Genomic DNA, 22,151 nt, shown 5'->3' on the forward strand with positions numbered 1-22,151 from the left:
AAAGACCTTAGTAATAACCTGAGACAATTTTCTTCTCTTTTGCAGGCAGTTTTATATTAAAAATAAATTAGAAGTAACTCCATGCTGTGGCAGAGGAGCTGATGTAGTGACATTAGTGCTAAATAGAGAACAGCATCTGACTGTGCCTCCCAGACTAAGTAAGTGAAATAAGCAAAATTTGAATTTTGGTTGATGAAATCCTAAAAATCCAGCAGTTAAAAAAATATTATTTGACACGCCCAATATTGTCACACTTTGGTTTAACTGTTGTCTGGGATATTTTTTCCCAATGACAGATAGAGCTATCCTGCTCATGCATATTCTGAGAAAACATGGTGCTATAACTTTCCAGACGTGCTTGGGAGCGAGTGCATGTGCGCATTAATGTTTGCTGGGGCTCCTGCATCGCCATGATCTCCTGTGCATGCAGACCCATGCACTCCTGCTGGCACATGTGCACGGGGCTGCCTCCGTGTGTGAACACGCACAGCTGCCTCGCAATAGTTCACAGCAATTTGCAGGCAGAGATCAATAGGTGTAGAAATTACTTCGGCATGGAAATTAATTGAGATCTATACGGAAGGAAAAGGGATGATTTCTGTGTGTTTGGAAGCTATTCTGTTTGGGGGGAAAAAAAAATGTATTGGAGGAGTATCATTTTCTGTGCCTGTGGAAGGTCTGTGGGATGGAGCAAGGGAACAAGGGAGAAAGTTGTCCCGTTCAGTGGTGCAGGACATCACTGTTCAGGGTTTATGCCTGCACACAGGGAGAAGGCAGCACTAGCATATATGTTTGCGGGTGTGCTGGGGAGAGGGATTTTTAACAGCCATTTTCACATATTTACCAGTTGCCGTTCAGCTCGCAGCTCCCACCTACGGTACGGTACATCACCTGTGCACGGCATATACTGCCTGCCGTGGCAGTACCTCTATTCCCTTTTTTCCCTCCGTGCCCATCCCACGCCACCCCACCCAAGCAAAGATTTATGCTTTCTTCACTCATAAATCCCCCTCCTGGCCGTGGCCACGGGGCTTTGGCTGCTGCGGCGGGAGTAGGGCTGGGGGCTCCCCAGCCGCCCGGTGCCCTGCTCGCCCGGTGCCTCCCAGACACACCCCAGCCCACCCCACCCCTGCGCAGCCCGCAGTGTCCCCTCTCCCCTGTCGCCTCTGTACAGTGGGAAAGTCGTTGGGTAATTGGGTCCAGATTGAAGATTTTAATTATTCATGAGGCTGGCGAGGGACTTGGGGGGTGGGGGTGGCTGCCGGGGTGGGGGTGGGGTGGGGAGGTGACGAGTCAGGGAGAGCTGGCGAACAATTCTGGGAAGGGTAGGGAGGGAGGCAGGGAGAGGCAGCGTGTGCATGTGTGATGAGCAGTAGCTGTGGACCTTCCAGTTGCTGCTAACTGCCCTGGTGTGTGTGTGCGCGCGTGTGCTCGTGTGTGTATGTGTGTGTGAGCGAGAGAGAGAGGGAGAGAGAGAGGGAGGGAGGGAGGGAGGGAGTGGAGAGGGTGGGGGGAGAGATAAGAGAGAGAAGAGGAAAAGGAGAGAGGAGAAGGAAGGAAGAAGAAGGAAGGAAGGGGACAATACGATCATGCTGTGCTGTATGAGAAGAACAAAACAGGTAGAGCTTAAGATTTTTATATTTCTTTCTGTTAAGAAGCCTCCCAGGCTGCTGGATGTCCGTATGTCCGTGGGGTGCGTGTCTGCCTGAGTGCGTGAGGGGCTGGGGTAGAGGTTGGGGTGAGGGGGGAGGAAATTTCAGCTATTTCAGCTGCTTTCAGCAGATGTCTATTTTGCAATTCTTTAGCATCTTGCGACTGAAGGTTCTTTTCACACCCTGCAACGTGACTGTTTTGCCTTTCCGGGGCTGGTGATGTGGGGAAGGGGGGTGGCCTACATCCACATTTGGGGGAGCTACCAGAATCCCCCCTCTATTCTTTTTTTTTTTTTTTTTTTTTTTAATAGGGGCAGTTATATTGCCTAGGGTTTTCTGTCTGTGGTTCTGAGGGTGTGGATGGGGCGGGGGGGGGGAAGTGGAGGGGTGTGTTGCGGCTGGCAGGAAACGTGATGAGCTCTGGCTCTACCTTGGAGATAAAGGAAGCAATTCTTCATCTTATGCCAAAAAGGAACGGATGCCCAGTGAGCCTTGATCCCTGGTCAGAATGCTCTCAATTGCTCCTGCTTCTGATGAATGGGAGATGCTTTATGTGCCCGTGCTGTGAGGTGGCGCGGAGGACAGGTGTATTCATTTTATTTTTGTGTTGCAACAATCTCAGCAAGAATTAACCTAAAGGAATTTTTTTTTAACCTACGCTACAGTGAAAAATCCAATTAAATAATAACAAAAGCATTAGCCTTAGGATGGGGAGAGTCACCCTCTTTGCAATACCCTTCATAGTACAACCAGTTAGACAACTGTGCACCAGCTGGGAAAGACACAGAGGACCACGCCTCTGTTAGCTCCGAACTCGGGTGGGATAAGAGAAGCTCACGGTGTGAACCTGTTGGAAACCCACTCATTTTCTATGCTGGTACCGCCTGGCTTTTGCTGTAAGAGAATTGAGATGATGGAAGGTTTGGGTGGGGGCTCGTTTCAGTGTCAAAATTGTTGTGTCCAAAATGATATTGAAATTAGGAAAAAAAAGCTACTTAGATCATTTCCCCCTCACCCTTCCCCCTTTTATTTTGTGTGAAAGCCCAAACCTGCTCCTGATTAAGAAAGCCTTTTTGGCTGAACCTCTTGGACTTCCTCGGGAGGATGCTGGATTTATGCAGTTGGAACTTTGAGGCAGGAACTGACCCTAGATACCTTTGCAAGGCATTTTAGAAACTTCCAAGAATTACGGATTTGTAGGCAGCGACAAGGAGCTTTGGTCCTTGTTCTGAGCACAAAACTCAACTCAGGCACAGCACCATACTGGTTACTTTCTTTATATATGCATAAATTGCAGTGTCTTTTACAGCACAGCACTGCAGTATTCTGTTCACACGCTGATGTGAGTAACTACGGTTCCTGTGAACAGCACAGTGTTGCAAGAAGATTCAGGTTAAAGTGTGTTTCTGAATGGAGATGTGTGTTAGCAAATGAAGGAGAAATTTGTAGAATAATGGGGAGGGGCAAGTGATTGGGATAGAAAGAGACCCTGCGTCATCCTGGGTTTTTTATGCAGGTTTTTCAATGCTCCGAAATTAATTATATGCTCACCAAAATCTGGGAGGAGGGGGTGAAGGCTGGGGAGGGGGGGACACGTTGCAGTCAGCCAGCAGAGCACGTTCTGATGGCAAATACGGGATGAAAAGAGCAGAGGAGGAGAAGGAAGGCAGACAGGGAGGCAAAGTGACAGAGCAGTGGGCGGAGGTGCACGGCAAATTTTAAAATAAAGTAGGAGCTCTGGGGTTCTTTGGAGTCAGAAGAGAGCTACGGGGGAATAGGGATCATTCTGCCCGTACCATCGCAGGTTGGGCATTGAAGCTCCCGAATGATGTTCCGATGTATCTGTTCTTTACACCCTTCCGGGCTTACTCATGTCTTTTTGTGTTCCGTGGCGCTCAGGAACGCGCGGCATGCAGGTGCCCCGCTGGCACACACCCCCCGTGCCCGTGCCCGCTCCCGCCCGGACGCACGGCGGGCACACACCCCTGTCTGTGCGCGTGCCCGCGGCGCTCGGCCCCGCTCGGCGGGCGCTCCCCTCGCTCCGGGCACACGCGCGGGCTCGCCGTGCGCTCGCTCCGCACGCCCCGTGCCCGAGCCTCCCTCCGCAGCCGCGCCGCCGCGCCGTGAGCAGGGTGGGATCCCAGCGCGGCTGCTGCTCCTCTACCTGAACGCACACCGCTATTGCCAAACTGGCAATACCGCTGCTCGCTCGGGAAAGCTGAAGATACACGAGAGAAAGCTCTGACTGCGAGGAGAAAAAGATCTCGGTGTTCAGCATGTGCTCTGTCCCCACCCAGACCTTTCACTGAGAGAAAAAGATGGAATGGGTTCTTCAGCACTGGCAGGAGTTTCCTTCCCAAAATAAAAGCAGCTCTCCTCAAATTATATTTCAGGGGAAGTCCCTGGTGTCCCGCCTTTTTGGCAGCTAAGGAGCAAAATGTTGAAATTACAGGCTTGGGCGTGGAAGAAATCTCTTCACATTTGTGTCTAGGTGTGCCTGTGTGTGTCTGTCCTCCCACCCCTCAGAGGCAAATTTATTCACACGCTCATACCTTGCAGATTATTCTTTCTTGTGGGTGTGATGCCAGTGTGAAGAGTGAAGTATTTGACTGACTGACTGACTGTGCCCGCCCATGAGAGATGTAGATATCTAAGTGTTGTCATTTCTGCCTACAGCTGACTGCACCTCTGAATCTGAGCCCACAAAATTATCAGCTGAGAGGTAGCATAACTGAAAAGCTGGGTTGAGCCTGTGTCTGAAAACCTGAACTGAGCCTTTCCTGCCAGCGAGAGATGCAGTCAGTAACACGCAGGGCTGGGCAGTGAGATAAGTGGCTAGAAATGCAAGTGTTGCATGCACTGCATACTAGAACAGATGGACATTATGGGGGTAGGTGCTCACTATTGGATTGCATGAGTGATTAAACAATAACCTGCAAGCAGGTTTCTCACTTGTGGGTGAGATGAGTCCCATTCATCACCAGCCACAGACGACACTTCCCTCGTGTTCCATCCTCTCCTCCTCGCCCCAGCGCTGGAGAGCCAGCGGCTGCAAAGGTTTAAACCTGCCACACCCATCAAATCAAAGGAGGGAGAGGGGAGAAGAGGCAGTCTGCATTTCTTCCCCCTTCCACACGAGCGGCATGAATAAACAGGGCTGTACCTCTAAAGATGCAGTTTAATGCAATTGGAGAAGGGAAAAGCATTAGGGAACAGTTCCAGCAATTACAGCCAGCCGGTGAGGTGGCTTGTCATTCCAGGAACTGCAGAGATGTACAAGAAGGAGGAAATGGAGAAAAAGAGAGAGAGGAAGATACCTGCAGAGTGAAGGTTTTCTTGCTTCAGGGTATTAAAATGTCTCAGGCTTCATTTAGGGTAATTATACTGCACAATCCAGATGCTTCAATACTTGCAAGGCGTGGTCCTACCTTTAAACACCACTGTGGACAGTGGAAAAGGGGTATTTTAAAGGAAAGGTGTCTATCCACACCCCTTCTCCCACCACTTGCCTTCCACCACTTGTGGTGTAAATCACCACAGATTGCTGACTACAGGGCAGAGGCACTTCATCTGCACCTAGGGAGAGTCTAGCCACTGCCTCTGCCTTTCTGAGAGACACTGAGCAGCTTCTGTGCTTCTTCCAGTAAGCAATTGCTCCATGGAAGTTTAATTACTGTCCTCACTATTTCTTTTCCTGGGGCAATACCCCTAGGATTTCTACTGAGAAGGGTGTCTCCAGAGAAACAGCCCTCCCATCACCCTCTCCTCCACTGCCTTTGCTGACTATTAGAGACATTGATTTCTCCTAGATCATATAATGTACTGTTCTTAATGGCACAGACAAGCCCCCTCCTAGGGAACTAATTGCAGGCAGAGATTCCAGAGGGAGAAGGACAGCGATAGTGCTTAGTGGGAAAGAAATCAGTCTGTGGATCCAAAGTGTCTTTGGCCACTTGCTCCTGAATCGAACGCCCAGCAAAAACCAGTCAGGCAGTACCTGCTGGTATGCAGAGGCATCCTTGCCTAGAGAGCTGCACTGAATCTCCAGTGTGACCATGCCAGTCTGGGAACATGTGTGCAGCCCAAGGAACCAACAAGTACTGTCTGAGGACTTGTCCTGGCCTAATGCTGAGGCTGCCTGAATGATCTCAGAGCTGCTCCTGCCATTGGATAAGGAAATGAGCTGTAGCTCCAGGCTCTGTCCATGCTATGCTGAAAGGGTGGGCATTGCTTGGGGACGGAGATGAGAGGGACTTCTCCTTTGGTCATGTGGCTTTGACTGACTAGAAGGAGAAAGTGCAAAGAGTTTTCACCTCAAATCGACTCTCCTTGCAGGCCAGCTGTATTGGACCCTGAGATTACCTCAGCTGGTTAGAGCATGGTGCTATTGATACCAAGGTTGGGATCAATACCTGAGTGGGACATTGACTTAAGTGCTTGATGATCCTTGTGGATCCCTTTGAACTCAGAACATTATCTGATTTGGATTTTGTGATGCCATCCCAGGATCCTCTCGCACAGACATTATATTTCCCTCTCCTCATTTCCCAGAGAGTAGGAATTTCTCACTGCTAGGAGCTGCCAAGTTGCAATGCCTTCTGTGCTGGTGGGAAGGAGAATGAGGCCCATTGGCCCTTGAAAGATGAAAGCAGGCTGATAGTCTTGCATGATGCAAATGAAGGATGTGTGTTCCTGCTTGGATTTGCTGTGCCTGTGCTATAAGACATGTGCTCCTCATAGTGACTCGTGTGCTTCATGTGCTGTCCATGGCAGAGGACATGGGGCAGAATTGGGTTCTGCCTAATCTTTACCCAGCAGACAGGTATCTGCTGAAGGATTGGTCTATTACCAGGTAAAACAGCAGCTATAGCCTGAAGGTTGCTTCTGCTTTTGGCTGAGATAATCTGAAGCAAAAGCACCAGAATCACAGAATATTCTTAGTTGGAAGAGACTCACAAAGATCACTGAGTCCAGCTTTTAAATGAAGGGTGCATATGGGATGAAACCCACAGCTGTGGTGTTATTAGCACCATGCTCTATAAGCTGAGACCTCTGCATGGTTGTGGAAGGCTGGTGGTGCATTTGTGACTGCCATTTGCTCAGTGCATGCACTGCTGGCCCATGTATCCTTCCTTCTGTACAACCCTCCTGTTGTCCTCTTCCTGAACATAAACAACTTGTGATTCCTTTGTTGCTTTGGGCTTCCTCCTTACACTGGGAAGGCTCTTTTTGGATTTGAGAATGAACAAAAGCTCTGATGACAGTGCTCTAAAGACACCTGAGGATGAGAAACCTTTTGATGGCAGCTCTCTGTTTTGATGCCCTTTGGAAGTCACTGTGTGATGCCCCTGTTTGCTGTGAGTCTGACAGGTCTCGGGATAGATTTTGCAGCAGTCCTTACCTGTCTGCATCTAAGTTTTGAAATCCCAGTGTTCAATGTTGTAAAGAAACAACTGTAGCCCAGTAGCTCTACACAGAGGAATATTGGACTGGTAAGAGGAGTTTGGTCATCCAGAAAGGCATAGTGGAGGGTGCAAATGTTTGCTGGTAGAATATCTTGCTGTGAGAGTACCAGAGCAGGTACCCTGATAAAACACCTTTCAACATCTGAAGTCCAAAATCAAAGTCAGGAATCCATGCACACTCATTTAATCTATAATTCCAAGATCCTCCTGAGCACACCAGGAGGTGACATGTAACCTCAGAGCTCTGATGGCCTCAAGTGGAGAAGGTGTTTATATTTCCTTTGGGCTCTTTCTGTCACCTGCTGAGTGCATGTGTAAAACTCGATGGCTTTTCATGGTTGTGAGCACCACAGGGCAGTAGAGAGGAATTGGTTTAGGGAGAGCTGGTTTCCCTTTCTGGCAGTGCTATTAACCTGCTTTCTGACTGGTCTAAGCATACATTCTCTGACTGTTATGGCCAGCTCTGCAAGGTGCTTCTTTAATTGGGAAACTAAACAATTAGAGTGGAAAAAAAAAAAAAAAAAAAAAAAAAAAAAAAAAAAAAAAAAAAAAAAAAAGGAAGCCCTGAACTGAGAGATTAGATCGGCAAATCTCTGCTTTATCCATCCTCAGTCACTCCTGCAGTGCTAGGATGTTTATTAGCCCCTTGAGCTCCTTCAACACAAACCACTGATTTTCTTCTCAGACCAAGGCTTTATTACAATTGACCGGAGCCTGAGAGCAGGGCTAAAAACTTCCTTTTCTCCTTGCTATTCACCAGAGCAGTAGCTCCTCCCCGACCACCACAGTGATCCAGCCCACAATATGTGTATGGGGTGAAGGAATAGTGTAATGAAAATAGTGATTTGTTTTTAATACAGCAAAAGGAATTTGTGCTTTTGGAGTTACACTGCTCCTGCTGTCTCCGCCTGTTACTCATTCTGTCTCCTTTCCCCATCTGTTCTGCTCCTTGCCTTCCCCCTGCTCCCTTGACCATGCAGTATTCCTGCTGACAGCATCAGCCATTACCACCAGGGTCTGGCTCCCTTCACCTTTCCTGGCACTGGTATTTGAAGGGTTCCTTCTTTGTGCTCCAGTTGCTTTTGTATCTGCTCCAGTTCTCCACTTGGGCAGAGTTGCAGCTGACACAAATGAGCATTCTTAGAGACAGCAAGTGGTGCATCTTCACTTCTCACCTTCCTGTTGGCTTAGGTAAAAGGTTCCCCAGACACAGCAGCAGCTGGGAAGGGTGTGGCTGCAACAGGAGCAATGCATGCAGTACAAACTGGTGTCAGCATTCCTGCTTTCCTGATGGTTCATGCTCCTTCCAGGCTTGTCCCTTGGCCTCTAATGCTGCTGTTGGGTGGCAGGCTGTGCTACAGCTGTCTTGTTGGCCCGAGACAGGATGTCCTGAACCTGGCAACCAGGGACGGTTGGCATTTATGTCTCAAAAGGGGAGCCAGGATGTACTTACAGTCTCTTAAATCATGGCAAATAAATGTCAGTCCCGTTCATTACTCATCTTGCAGCTGAAGTTTCTTGAATTAATTCCAGCCATAATCACAGTATATCCCTATTTATAGAAGCTGGGACATCTCACAATATTTAGGCATTCTCTCTGGAGGATACACCTTTCTGTATGAGCTGGTAATTAGTAAAGCTAAAGGACTCCAAAAGAATCTCATTTACTTGGTTTGAATGCCCCTAAAATTCAGGAGTGCAGGGGAGTGTGTTTTGATCTGAACCCCACTCTGAAGCTAGTTTTATTCCACCCTTCCCATAATTGCCTAGAAGTGCTACTGTGTTTTCAGGAACTTTAGGTTATTTATGAATTGGGATGATTGCTAATAACTGGTAATGTACAGAATAATTTACAGTTCCGATTATTCTTATAACTGTTAAGACTTCTCAATTAGCATTCAGGTCATCAGAATATTGAGTGGAGTCTAATCCATTTATTTTATTAACAGCATCCAATGACCTTATAAATCTGCAATGTTAAGTACTCCAGGGTGTGCAGGTTGGGCACCATGGTACTATGCTATGCTCTTTTGCAGAAGAGGCCAGTCATTTATATTAATTCAGATTGAAACCAGCAGGATGTAAACCACAATGGTTTTGGGCTGACCATTGTTCGCCTTCTGTCATTTCACCTTCTGCCTGCCCACAGCTTTAGGAGTAAAGCATTCAGTGGTGGATTTATAAATAATTTAGCAAAAAGTCATCTAGGTTTGGAAGGGTAGGCATAAAGAAACAGGTGTCAGTTGCTGATTTGCTGACAGTAAAATTGCAGCCCTTTGGTTTCATGTAAGAGTGAAATCCAGTGCTGGAAATCACCCGCTGAGCAAATACAAGGAGGGCATCACCTGCTCAGCTGTGCCTGAGAGGAGTGGTGAAGCTGGGAGGCAGTACTGGAATGATAGGGAACTGAGGCAGAGCAGCTTTTAGAAGCTGGACCAAAAGTTTACCCCCTGCAGGGACACTTCACTGTGTTCCTTAGAACTGTGAACTTTCACTTCACCTAGTCTTAATATTTTAATTCTTAGCTTGTTATGTTGGAGAAGTCAGACTGGCAGTTTGCAAAAACCTGGATTGCACAGGCTGAGATGATTCTGTCAGAATGGAGATTTTACCTGATAAAAGATGAAATGCTGTGGTTTTAGCCCTTCCTATTTACATTTCCTGTGGAAAACCCAAAAGAATTTCAAGTCCTACATAGAATTCTGAGGACTGACAACTGCAGCAGAAAATTGATGCTTAATGTTGACTGTTAAAATTGATAGATATGCAACCAGTCCTGCCTAAAGCACAGCACTGGCAAATGGCCTTTCCCTTGTATCCTAAATTCCACTCATAATACCAGCTAGAAGAGATGAAACCCTAAGGAAAGGACAAATGGAGCAAGGAAAGAAAATATCTCCTTCCAAAATAACAGAAGAACTGAAGCCAGCTGAAATCTCCATGAAGTAAACAGAAGTTGGATAAGTTCCAGAGAAAAGTTAGCAAAGTTAAGATGTGAGACAATACTTGAAGCTGACTATTATATGGTAAAACTGGATATGCAGCAAAAAGAACCCTCTATTATGATGCCAGTGTACAAGATTTGGTAGAAGATGAAGAAAAAAAAAAAAGACAAATTAGTGGAAAATGACCCAAATGGCTCACAGGAACTCTTACAGTTAATTCTTACTTACATTCATTGTCTTCTTGCTTTGAGTAGTATGATTCCACAAATCAGAAAGAGATACCATGAGACAATGCCTTATCTTGTAGAATTTAATTACTTTTTAATCAGGGTGTGACTGCCAAGAGGAGTCTGAAATGCCTCACAGTATTTTACCATTGTTCTGAACTGAGAAATAAGGGATTGTTCTAAACTGAAGTACATTCCTATAGATGTCTGTCACAGGCTGTAGAACTTTAGACCTTCCTTCCTTTCTAAGTGTGGAGGTGTCTAAAGCTCTCACACAATTATACTTAAAACTGTAATGTCCCCATAACATTCATAAGCTCTTTACTGGCATGCCTAGATGATCCTTTTATAACCCATAATCAACTCAATACACAGACAAAATAATAATTGAACCATAGCAAGAGAGTAAAATAATATCATCCTGATATCCTCTGTTTATTGTGCTCATGGAGAGGAGAGGAGAGCTGTGATTGAAGCTTTCCAGCCAGCATTGTCAATAAGGCCAAAGCATTTTATGCTAATTTTGCAGATCTTCAGTAATGTGATCAGCTGCAAGTTGATGGCTAGAAGAGGTAACAGGAACCACAAAGGAGGAAGATCAGATCTAGGAAAAGGGCAGAACAAATCAGGATGTACTGATGTAAGATGGCTCTTTCAAGTCATCCTAGCTTATTTACAAAGGTGAGGGAAGCAATCTCTGAACCATAAGCTTTGAATGCTTTGAAGACTCATGAGGCCTGGATGAGGTGTCAGAAGGCTGAAAACAAGGAGAAGATAAGAAATTGCAGACTACCCAGTTTAACTTCATTCCTGGAAAAAAAAAATTGGTGGAAATAATCAAATAAAGGAGATTATTAGGAACCAGCACAGATCTGTCAAGAACAGATCACGTCAAACTAATTTAGCTTTCTTCTGTAACAAGCCTTGTGGATACAGAGGAAATAGTTGTCATACCTTGTCATTTGTAAGGATTTTGACATTATCTCAAGTCTTTTATCATAAATGAAGCAAAGAAACATGTTCCAAAGGAAGGCATTACAGCAGGGATGCAGGACTGGTGTAGATAATTTTACTCAATGAGCAATTCTCACTGATTTCCTGTTGAAACGGAAGACTATTGAGCAGGTTGCCACAAGCTTGTGCTGTGGCCTGCTAGTGCTTCATATTTTCATTAACCAACATTGTACTTTATAGTGTAACTTTAACCTGGGTAACTGTCTAGAGGAAGTGTTTTATAAAATCTGAAGATGGCATAAACCAGCTGTGGTGAGCTGGGGTAAACCGCTGTAATTCAACAAAAGCTTGTCAGACCAGGGACCTGGTTTGAACATCAGAGTGAATATGAAGTGCTCTCCATGGGAATGATTAATAAACTGCAGCCAGTTCTACATGAGAGACCACAGGGTGTCCTACAGGAAGGCAGAGAGGGTCTCTAGAGTACCACAAGTTCAGTGTTAGGCTAGAACATCGTCCTGTTGCCAGGAAGGGGAACACCGTTTTACCAGGCTGTGCAAGTGGGAGCACAGGCTGTCAGACACATCTCATGAGCCTTCGGCTCTGATGTACACATGTAGGACTCAGCTGAAATGTCCTGCCTTAGTTTTGTTCTGCACTCTGAGGAAGTGTGGTCCAATGAGAGGATGTAGACTGGGATAGTGAGAATTGCTTGAGGTAAAAGGAGAAATGACTGAAATAATTAGGGTTGTTTAACCTAAAAGGAATAAGGCCAAGAGTGGTCCAGATGCTAGCCTGGCAAGTGAAAAAAAAAATGGAAGTAATCTGTTCCCACTGCCCATGATGTATAAAAATAGGAGTAATGGTCTTTAATGGTTAGTCCAAAATGATTGTGATGCACTGTGATATATTGCGTAAACTATGGCGGCTTCAATCACTGAAGGGCTGCAGGAAGTACCTCTGGACCAGAGGATGGACTTAATGACCTCTTCTGCTCCTTAAACACTATTTCATATGATTATTAGCAAATATTCACTGAAGCAGAACCTGGACCCAGTCTATCCTCTTGCAGGACTGTGTTTAACCAGTAGGATATAAAGTGCTATTTACTTTTGTATGCTCTCTGTCTCTGGCCTGATGATTATTTAATTCTTCCATGGAAAAAGCCAAGGAGCTTATGCAGGAAAAGCCAGGAGCAGCTTGCTCTAAGCAGTCTTTTGTAGGAGGGAGACTTGAGGTCTTTTCAGATACAGTAGAGATAGGATCAACATCTTCCATAATTTAGGGAAGCTGTATGTCCACTGAGATACTGAATTAATATTTATTTACTACATGCTTTCAGAGAGGAACTAGAGTTGTTCTTTTAAATACAAGGGTTCAGGGCTTGGATCCAAAGCAGAAGATACCTCCCCTATAACCAGAGCAAGATGCCCAAACCCAGACTGTTTAGATGTCACTCTGTCTTCAGTATTTGTTATAGCCAGGTTCTAAAGGCATTCACTGAGGTGCCCAGTTGTACCCATATTTTCTAGTGGACTTAAGGCTGTGGTTTCAGCAAGACATCTCAACTTCTTCCTAGGCTTAGCTCCAACATCCGTCTCCTGAACACAAACATCTGCTGGAACTCCACACCGAGGTGCCCTGTTCATCATCTTCATGGGAGAATTATTACAAGGGATTTATCAACTGGTGGCTTCTTCTGCCTGCCTGACATGAATTGTCTCAAAGCATTTGTATGGCAGTCACTCAGAAATTCCCAACCAGAGTGCTGTACTCCTGCTAGAAGTCACCTTCAGTGCTTAATCCCCTCTGCTGCCATTAGAGCTATTGTTGCATGGAAATATAGAGGAGCTAAAGCTGATCTGTGGTATCTTCCAGTATCTCATGCTAAATCTGTATAACCCTTAGGAAGATATCCTTTCTTTATTCCCAAGTCTTTTCACAACACAAGAGGGGGAACAAGACACCCTGCGTATAGTCAGGATTACCCAGCTTTGGGGAGATGAGAAAAATTGCAATAGTCAAAGACAATCTTTTCATCTACATCAAACTTTGCTGGGCTTTTCCTGTTTGGACAAGAATTTTCTTGGTAGGGGTCTTCTTCAAATAGACACTGTGGCTTTTTAATTTATTTGTCTGATGAGATTAGAGGAATAAAGCTTTGAAAGTGCAAAGAATTTTGCAACCATTCAATAGGTAACAGTTGCACCTTTGTAATACAAAGGAGGAGAATGTTATGATTTCAAATTATGAAATTTCCTATTTTCTCCCTTTTTAGTTTACATTTAAAAGAAAAGATTAAACACCTTTATTAAGCATATATTTAGTTTTCAAAGTCAAACACTTAGTATACAGAAAATTAATTAAAAGGGTTGCCTATCCATCTTTAATTTGTCTTCTCTCATGAATAGACATAAAAATGTGGTTCTTAATTATAAGATCAAACACTGGTACCTTTTTTTTTCAATAGGACCCCTGTCTCTTTCAGTGCACAGAATGGAATACACTTAGGTACTGAATGAGTTTTGCCATAAACAAAGCTGATTTCTATAGGTCTCCTGTTTCATTTACTGCCAGTGATGAAGGTTATATATTGAATTGGGCAGGAGGCTGTTCAAAAACAGAAGAATGGTCTTGTATTTTGGCACTTGAATACTGCCCTGAAGAATCAGGCTTTTTCCTGCCTCTTGTCACAATTTCCTATGATATGAAAAGGCCACGAAAATTAGGTTTTCCATGGATGGCCATTAATTGGTGTGTTCTTGTTTTCTGGATTCTCAGTTTGAGACACCTGGGGTCTGACTTGCAGAAGCACAGAGCTGGTATTCTATGGAGGTTTGCTGTCAACACACACAGAGCTGGGGAATACTAATCTGAGGCATCACCAATTGGGGACCTAAAATTTGTCATTGTTCTGGCCATTTTGACCTTAGCCTCTTTTTGTTTGATTTTAGTGTCTGTAAAATAGAGATAACAACCCCACCTATCTTCCTGGCAGAATATCCATTAAGGCCTGTGAAGCAATGAGATATTATGGCAAAATAGCAACACAGAAAAAGACCATGAAGAAATCAGTATTCTGAATTCAGTGATGGGTTTGAATGGTGTGTGGCAAATAAGGCACTTTGCTGTGCTTGAAATTAGGATAACAGGAAAATACCAAATTGCTCATTCTGTGAGCTCTTTCCTTTGTAGTAGCTGAGGTGAGGGACAATTTCAAGGAAAAAAAGATACAATAAGGACTATTAAAAGGCATCTGAAGGAGGAGGTCAAAGTGAGGTTTCAGAGGTAGTCTCCATTTTATTTTTGCTTCTGCCTTTAACATGTGCCCAGAAAGATGCTTGTCAGATGCTTACCTATTTTTATGTAATAGGTAAGTCCCATTGCTTTTGACTTATGCCTGTGAATGGTAGGTTGCAAAATAATTGGGAAAAAATGGGCCAAAGCTGTTATCACTGAAACTACTACTACACTTTTCATTGATATTTGAGGCAAGATCCTTAAAAAGTCAGTCCTGGAACACTCTTGTTATTACTCCATTTGCATGTGAGGAAGCCGAGGCACAGAAGAAAGTGGAATAATCTACGGCAGTGATTCTGCCTGTTTTCTCTTTATATAACCAATAGCTTTTAAACTAGCATTCACACCCCTTCTGAATGAATTCATCTAGAAAGCACAGAAAAAGGATAGGTTTGTTCCTCTCTTCTTCCGCTCCCTTCTTCTCACCTGGAATAAACTGAGTGATAAAAATAATTTGTTTGCTTTATTTGCCAGTCTGTTTTGTTTGTTTGTTTGTTTGGTTTTTTTTGTTGTGTCTGTGGGTGGAACATGTATCTGCCTATGAGACACTCTGGGAGGGTGTCATAAGGAAGAGCTGACCCTGCAGTAGTGGAAGCAAGCAGGTCCATGCTGCCATAGGTTGTATTTTGAGCTTGCACTGTGCTTATGAAGTTGTGGGTTGTTGCCCTGGAGGATATCCAGGTGGGGAGGTTGTGCTCACAACAGGGTCTGGATCATAAGCTCCACACCAGGATGCACCCAAGAAAGAGATCAGAGCCTTCAACCTGCACTTAACAGGGAGCCTGAGAAGAGGCAACAACCTTGGTGGTACACTATCATACACTTTTATTGATGAGAGCCTTCTCCAAATCTGAATATGGTGTTGCTGTTGTGGAGACCATGAATACTTGTATTGCCTTTCTCAGGTACCTGGTTTGTAAGATGAGACACAATTTTCTGGTCAGGCATAGGTGGAGATTTTTTCCTACCATGCCCATATATGCTAGCTGCTGCTGAGCTGTTGTGTTGCCTCCTAAGCCTCTGTGTCCATGAATTATCTCCAGAAGAAAGTTACTTCTCCAAGGGGTGCACAGAGCACTGGTGCAGAGCTGTCAGTCAAGACAGAGTGATCAGAAGAGATATCTCATGGAGGCAGTGTAGGTGGCCAAAAGAGAAGGTCTTGCTTGCAGGTCTGAAGGCTGCTGTTCCCTACCACTTAAGAACGGGAGAGGCTGTCGGTGTAGGGAAGAAGTAGACCATGTTGCCAAGTGTAAATGTGGTTGTCTCTCTGGGCCAAACCTTACCCATATTTGCTGGGAAGGCAGTGAAAATGTACGCCTTGTGTTAGCTTTTGTGAGATGGTGGGGATTTTATAGTCCCTACTATTCTCAAAGCAGATGGGATTTTAGGCTAACCTTGCTGTAACACTTGTGGAAATGTGCACTGCTACAGCACACAAATGGAGGGGGTGGCAGAAAAGGCATTGGACTACATCAGGAGATAGATTTGTTGGAAGTGTGTGTGATCGTGGAACTTCGCTGGCTTCTTATCCCTCTAGAAGGAGAAGCACTGAGCACAGCAGATAACATGTAACTTGTAAGCACCTGCCCTGGAACTGAAGGGGCCTTACCAAGTAAGGTCAGCCTTCCCATCTCACCAAAGTGCAGTAAGTGGCCCCACTGGCAAGGCTTGCTTGCCTCTCTTCCATGGTTCTGAACTGTCCCTGCAGAGGGCAAAATGTGCTTCTTGTTACTCTGCCTTATTATATTCACCCAGTTCCATCTTTCACATATGATTCATTTTCTCTTAGCTTCATGCAGTATGATATCATCGATGCTGATATCCCCAACCTGTAATTTTTCAACTTCTCTTGGATACTTGCCTCCAAACTCTTGCTGTCAGGTGCAGCAGACATCAGAGGATGCTGAGTACCTCTGAGGGGTACCATAACAAGCAGTTCTGCTTGGAAATCCATTTGTGAAAGCTGAGCAGCACAGAAATGCCTGGGGAAGTTAATCAGAATTGGAGATAGGCACAGTTTTTTTAAAAACCACAAGCTTCAAGTACTGTGGTGTAAACAGAAGGTCATTTTACTGCCAGTGGCAGTGAAATAGTGCTCAGTTATACAGAGCATGGAAAGTGCTAAACAGGATTTCTGCCTTTCCTTTGCTCCACTTCTATCAACGCCCTGTGCTTCTGCCCTGCAGCAGCCCTGCTGTTCCAGCTCTGATGTTCCAGGGTAGCTACAGAGCTGACAAAAACTAGGCAAGGATATAGCTGATCCTTTGAACAAAGTAATTCTCTGTTCAGTAGCTTTTTTGTACATATTAAATGATTAAATCTTTAGGGGGCTTTTCCCTGATGCAGTAATTGTGCATTCATTAAATTGCCAGATAAGATGTACTTTCTATTAATTAATTTTTTGCTAAGAAAAAACCTTCATTTTTCACTGATTCACTGATTTCACCTAATTCAAGGATGGACAACTTGTGGCTTTGGACCCAGAGGCAGATACTGAGTGATTGACATATAACTCCCACAATGGAATTACAGAATCATTTAAGTTGGAAAGGACCTTTAAGATTGTGGAGTCCAACCTTTGTCTGATCAGCACCTTGTCAACTAAACCATGTCACTGAGTGCCACATTCAGTCACTTCTTGATCACCTCCAGGGTTGGTGACTCCACCACGTCTCTGGACAGCTCATTCCAATGCATGGCATCCCTTTCTGTGAAGAAATTCCTCCTCCTGTCAAACCTGAACCTCCCCTGGTGCAGCTTGAGCTTATGAAGATATGTTGTATTCCTGCCAGCACACTACAGATGTTACAAGTGCTTTTTCATCCATATCTCCATGTGGGAGGAAACCCTCGGTGGCTCCTGAGGCCACCAGCTTCCTACCAGCTCTGGGACTCAGCTGGGCACCCTGCCTCATCCCATCCCACATTGGATGCTGGCACCCTGGGGGGCCACTGCTTGTTTCTGCCTTCTGTTTATGGTCTTCTCTTGTGAATGCATTTCAGTACACTTCTAATGACAGGAACACATTTTTCTTTACAGGGATTCTCACCACATTCAGGTGACAGAATGGACAGTGCTCACTAAATGAGCAGTTATTCAATATTTTGAATTCTCAAAAAAGTCAGTGTGTGACCCCACAACTTTGCCTAATAGTATTCAAACCTTGCTCTGAAATCAGAAATACTAATTTTCTCCTGAGCTGTCTTGTAATTCTGAGCACATCCCTGATATCACTTAGTAAATCTTTGCCACACCCATGTGAGATAGCTGAGTATTTTTACTACATTTTTGCAGGTGGATAGCTGAGGCATGAAGAGTTTGGTCAGCAGGATGCCCTAGTTTTATGTCCAGAATTTCAGAAACAGAGGGCCTGACCTTTATTCATAGTTTTTGTTTTCAGTTGCACATATCAGAAAACATCTCCCATTACTGTCAGCTGCAGCTCTGAGTGCTCGGCACTGCTCCAAATCAGACTCAAGGTGTCTGAAGTCAGCTACTCAGAGATGCAAAACTTGTCACTTGGAATGACCCCACGAAAAGCACGGGCCAGGATAACAGAGGAATCAAGAGCAAAGGTAGGGCAGAGTGTAGGACAGCCATCTGTTAGCTGCCCTAACCCTGGGATGCTCTGTTTTGCTTTGCCAAACTTTTCCCTCCTGCGTTTTAACTTTCAACTTCCAACTGCAAAAACTAGGACCAGGATTTCAGTGTAATCCCTTTATACCCCCGAGTTTCCTAAGCTCCAAAGATCCAGATTTCCTACTAAGGCTTTAAGTCTTCTTTAAGCTACTTTGTTTTACTTTTCAATCTCACAGCAGATATTTACAAGCCTTTTTCCAAACAGTGGCAGGGTGGTATTAGGTAATTTACAGAACTGCCCTAACAAATAAGATTTATATAGGCAGGAGCCTAGCAGGATTTTCAGAGAGCCTTGGTGCCTAATTTGCACTGGTTTCAAAAGGATTAAGGCAATGAGGCATTTGTTAAGATCTCACCATTCCTTCCTAAAAACCTGGCCCTTTAATTCTTCTTTGAATCAAATTTATAGGGAACCACTAGAGCTAAAGCATAGGAGTGTATACTAAAATGTTAATTATTTGTGGTAAAGTTCTGTGAGAGTATAATCTGTAAAGCAGGCATCTTGGGGGAATGTGTTATATTTTCTTCAGGCTTCAAAATAATTGCTTCTTCTACCAAAGGAAATACATATAGAAACTTTTTTCTCTGCTTTGCACTGAAATCAAAGTGTTAGTCACCTGAAAGCCCCAGCAAGTGCAATCCTACATGAGTTTCCTCAGATATTCTAAGGATCAGGCAGATTCTGAAAACTTAATGGCTGGTTTAAGAGAGTACAGCAAGTGTTTGTACATTCATAACTCATTCTTTCTGGAAAGGATCAAATGAGTCTTTTAAAATTTAATCTGTTTGAAAGTATTCTCTATTTAGGATTAATTTCTGATTTAATTTCAGTAGGATTTAATGAATTCATTATGCAGACTGACTTCAGGCAGTATATTCATTGCAATTTGCTCACTTACTCCACTATGTTTATACATATGTGTATGTTTAGACATGCAGTTGGTGATAGTTGTACCATATAATTTCCTCCCCTTGACTGGGAAAGAAGGAAAAGAAAGAGTTAGCAAAAAAGAAAAGTAAGAAAAAAAAAAAAAAAAGAAAAAAAAAAAGAAAAAAAAGAAAAGAAACCACTACACTCCTGGGCTACAATTTTAGATAGATAATCATTCACTGTGATGGAATTTGCATGATTTTTGCATTGTTTCTATTTTCCTGACAGAGGGACTGGTTAGTATGAAAAGTGTAGTACAAGAAGTGACATGACCTGGCCATGTAATATAGACATTTGCATGCCATAATCTGGGCTGTTTAAGCAGATCTATGAGTTGTTTGACTCCAAAGATCTGTCTTATGAACAATTTGGTATTTTTATTGTGAAAGGGTCAATAAATTGATCTGGCAAGAACCAGCCTTATTCTGTGGCTTCCTGAAGAAGCAGAATAATGACTTTCTACCAAAAAATAGCACTATATTTAGGTGGTGTTAGGGGAATATAAGCTGGCTGTTGTAGTATCTGAATTGGTTTTCCTCTGTAAATCAGTGTGCTCCCATTGCCCTTTCAACACACTCCCGTTGTCTTGTCTCCCATTGCTTGTTTCATTGCTTCCTTTCCAGCACCACAAGGGATATCCATCCCAAGGATGTGGAAATAATAATGGTTGCGAGTGTTATAAATCCTTATACATTTGGTTTTTCTTAGTGTGAGCACCTCTTCCTTTATCCGCAAGGAAGAATGATAGGAGCTCTGCTGGAAACTCTTGGACAACCACTGATGAGGGTTTAACATTCTTCTATTTCCTCTTACTTTTCTTGGCTGCTCCAGCTCCTTCACATCCTTAGAAATCTCCTAAATGTGCTGAATGGTATTTGAAGGGAACTGACAGGAAATGGAGCTGTCAGATTCAGGACAGTGTTAGCAATCCCAACCTGTGTGGATTGCTAATTATCTATAGGACACGGCCATTCATAAGTTCCTTTAAGCTTTTTTTCCATTTCTTTTTCCCCAAGTGCTTAGCTATTTTCAGCTCCACCTATTTTAATGGCTGCAGCTTTTCCTTCTGCCTTTGGGAGTCTGATCCACACATTGATTTATTTTGAGCTATATTGCTAATTACTATTTTTGTAAGTATAGTGTTTCATTATTCATTAAAGCTGGAGAGACATTTTAGTAATTTCTAAGTAGAACAAATGTAAATTCAGTAATCAAGTAAGATCTCTGGTTAGGGTTTAAGAGGGCTAGGAGGAGTGATCTGACAAAGGAGCTGGTATGACAACTGAGAGCTATTGACACATGAAGGAGTGTTACTAAGAAAGCAGAAACAAACTAATGTTGGCATGGACAAGATGCAGGGGCTGGCTGAAATGCTGGGAGGAATTCTTTAGTTCGCTGAAGGAATAAACTGCCACAGGAACCCAGAGTGTCATTTTCTGGGGCAAATGTCCAAAGACTGGTAAAAACCACACCCTCCTGCAGGGTGGATGAACAAAATCAGTCATGCTGCCCTGTACAGGGAGGGTCTACAGGACCCTGGAGATTTTCAGTTGTTTCCTCTTTAGTGTGTGACAAAGCCACTCAGTGTGAACTGGCTCTTACTGAGAGAAAACACTCCATTTTCTGGTGTTAGATCAATTGTTCAAGCTTCCCAGTGCTTTCTGTCTGGCTTTGCATGGGTTCCTGAGGGAAGAAGGTTCCTATCATAAGTCCTTCCTAGGATAAAAGCCCTCATTCCATATCCCACCTGCATCAGAGCAGAAAGACATGGAAGTAGCTCTGTGCACTCTGCCTGCCCAGCCATCCTAGGAGTCCTTACCAGGATCCCCTTTCCCTCAGCTTCTGTGCCCGGGGGCCTCTGAGTAAAGCCCCCCACAGGCTGAGCTCCAGGGGTTTCTGGATGTAGAGTACAGTTCTGCTACAGATGCACCAGTTGCAGAGTCATCTGAACTGTGTGCCTGGGGAAGAGACATCATGATATTCAGTTCTTTGAGGCTACTGACATGCTTTCTGACTGAAGGATAAAAAAAAAACAAACTAGGAGACCTTACCACCAGATACTAAATACTCATTGAAGCCCTTTTTTAAAAACAACTTTTAAATGGGAAGCCCAGGCAGTGAAAAAAATTGAAATAAATAACAGTTGTCTTGCAGCAGGAAGACTAGAAGATCTGGATGACTATTTAAATGTGCTTGTGATATACTAGCCCTTATAAGTGGTGGATCCAAAGACTTTTTCCAAGTGCTTTTTCCCTAGCACATCTATTCAACATGTTCCCTTTGGCCGGGGGTCTTTATAGCACTAAAATAGGAGGGTCCACAAAGGGGTTTTTGGAGCAGGCACTGCAGGCTTGCCTCCCCCTCCCTCCTTTTCAATAGGGTTGAATACAGTAAAGGAGCAAAGGAGGAAACAAAATGGCTCAAAGCCACATGAGCATTTCCCATAGCTCAGTGCCAGGGTCTAGAAGAAGTGACTAAGCCCTGGGGTTGCTGAGTCTTGTGTTCAGGATCTTCCCAGTCAAAACCATGCCTGTACTCTGGTGACAACCCACCTGAAGAGGGGAGAGAGGAGAGGGGTGTGGCACGACATTATGCCCTTGGGACTGTGTCACTCAGGAGTGACAGCTGCAATCAGAGACCTGCTTGGTCAGTTTTACAGACCTTGGGAAGCACTGGAGTTACACAAACTGGGCATGGTCTCAGGCAGTCAAGCCCAGATGCTTGTGTGAAAGAAGCTGTGTCATACACATCCCCTCTGGAGACCTTTTCAGGTTCTGGCAGACCTGAAAAGCCCCCCTTAAGAATGTTCTCATCCTGCACTGACAGGAGGAAGTAGATAAGAGCATGGCTTAAATATTGTACAATGCTTTACTGAGCTACACATCATCCATTTAAGGTTCTCGCAGCACTAAAAATACTAATTTAATTATGTTCAGAGTCCTTCTGGAACTTAACAATGTCTTCATTTGTAAGTTGTTTGGAGCAGTGGACCACAGAGATCTTGTAAAAAATATCCCTAGCAAAATGTCTCTGGAATC

At 44.2% G+C, this 22,151-nt stretch overlaps 1 protein-coding gene across 1 annotated transcript in view; it reads left to right on the forward strand.

Moving 5' to 3' along the window:
• Window positions 1-1,517: 1,517 nt before the first annotated feature.
• The window catches only part of GAP43 (growth associated protein 43), a 57,207-nt gene continuing 36,573 nt past the window's right edge, over window positions 1,518-22,151 (forward strand). The window contains exon 1 of the mRNA XM_058825251.1: window positions 1,518-1,619. Within this exon, the coding sequence (XP_058681234.1) occupies window positions 1,590-1,619 (30 nt within the window). The 5' untranslated portion in view covers window positions 1,518-1,589. The remainder of the gene's footprint in view (window positions 1,620-22,151) is intronic.

The sequence above is a fragment of the Ammospiza caudacuta genome, chromosome 2 (genome assembly GCF_027887145.1).
Source record: "Ammospiza caudacuta isolate bAmmCau1 chromosome 2, bAmmCau1.pri, whole genome shotgun sequence".
In the NCBI taxonomy this organism is placed as follows: Eukaryota; Metazoa; Chordata; class Aves; order Passeriformes; family Passerellidae; genus Ammospiza; species Ammospiza caudacuta.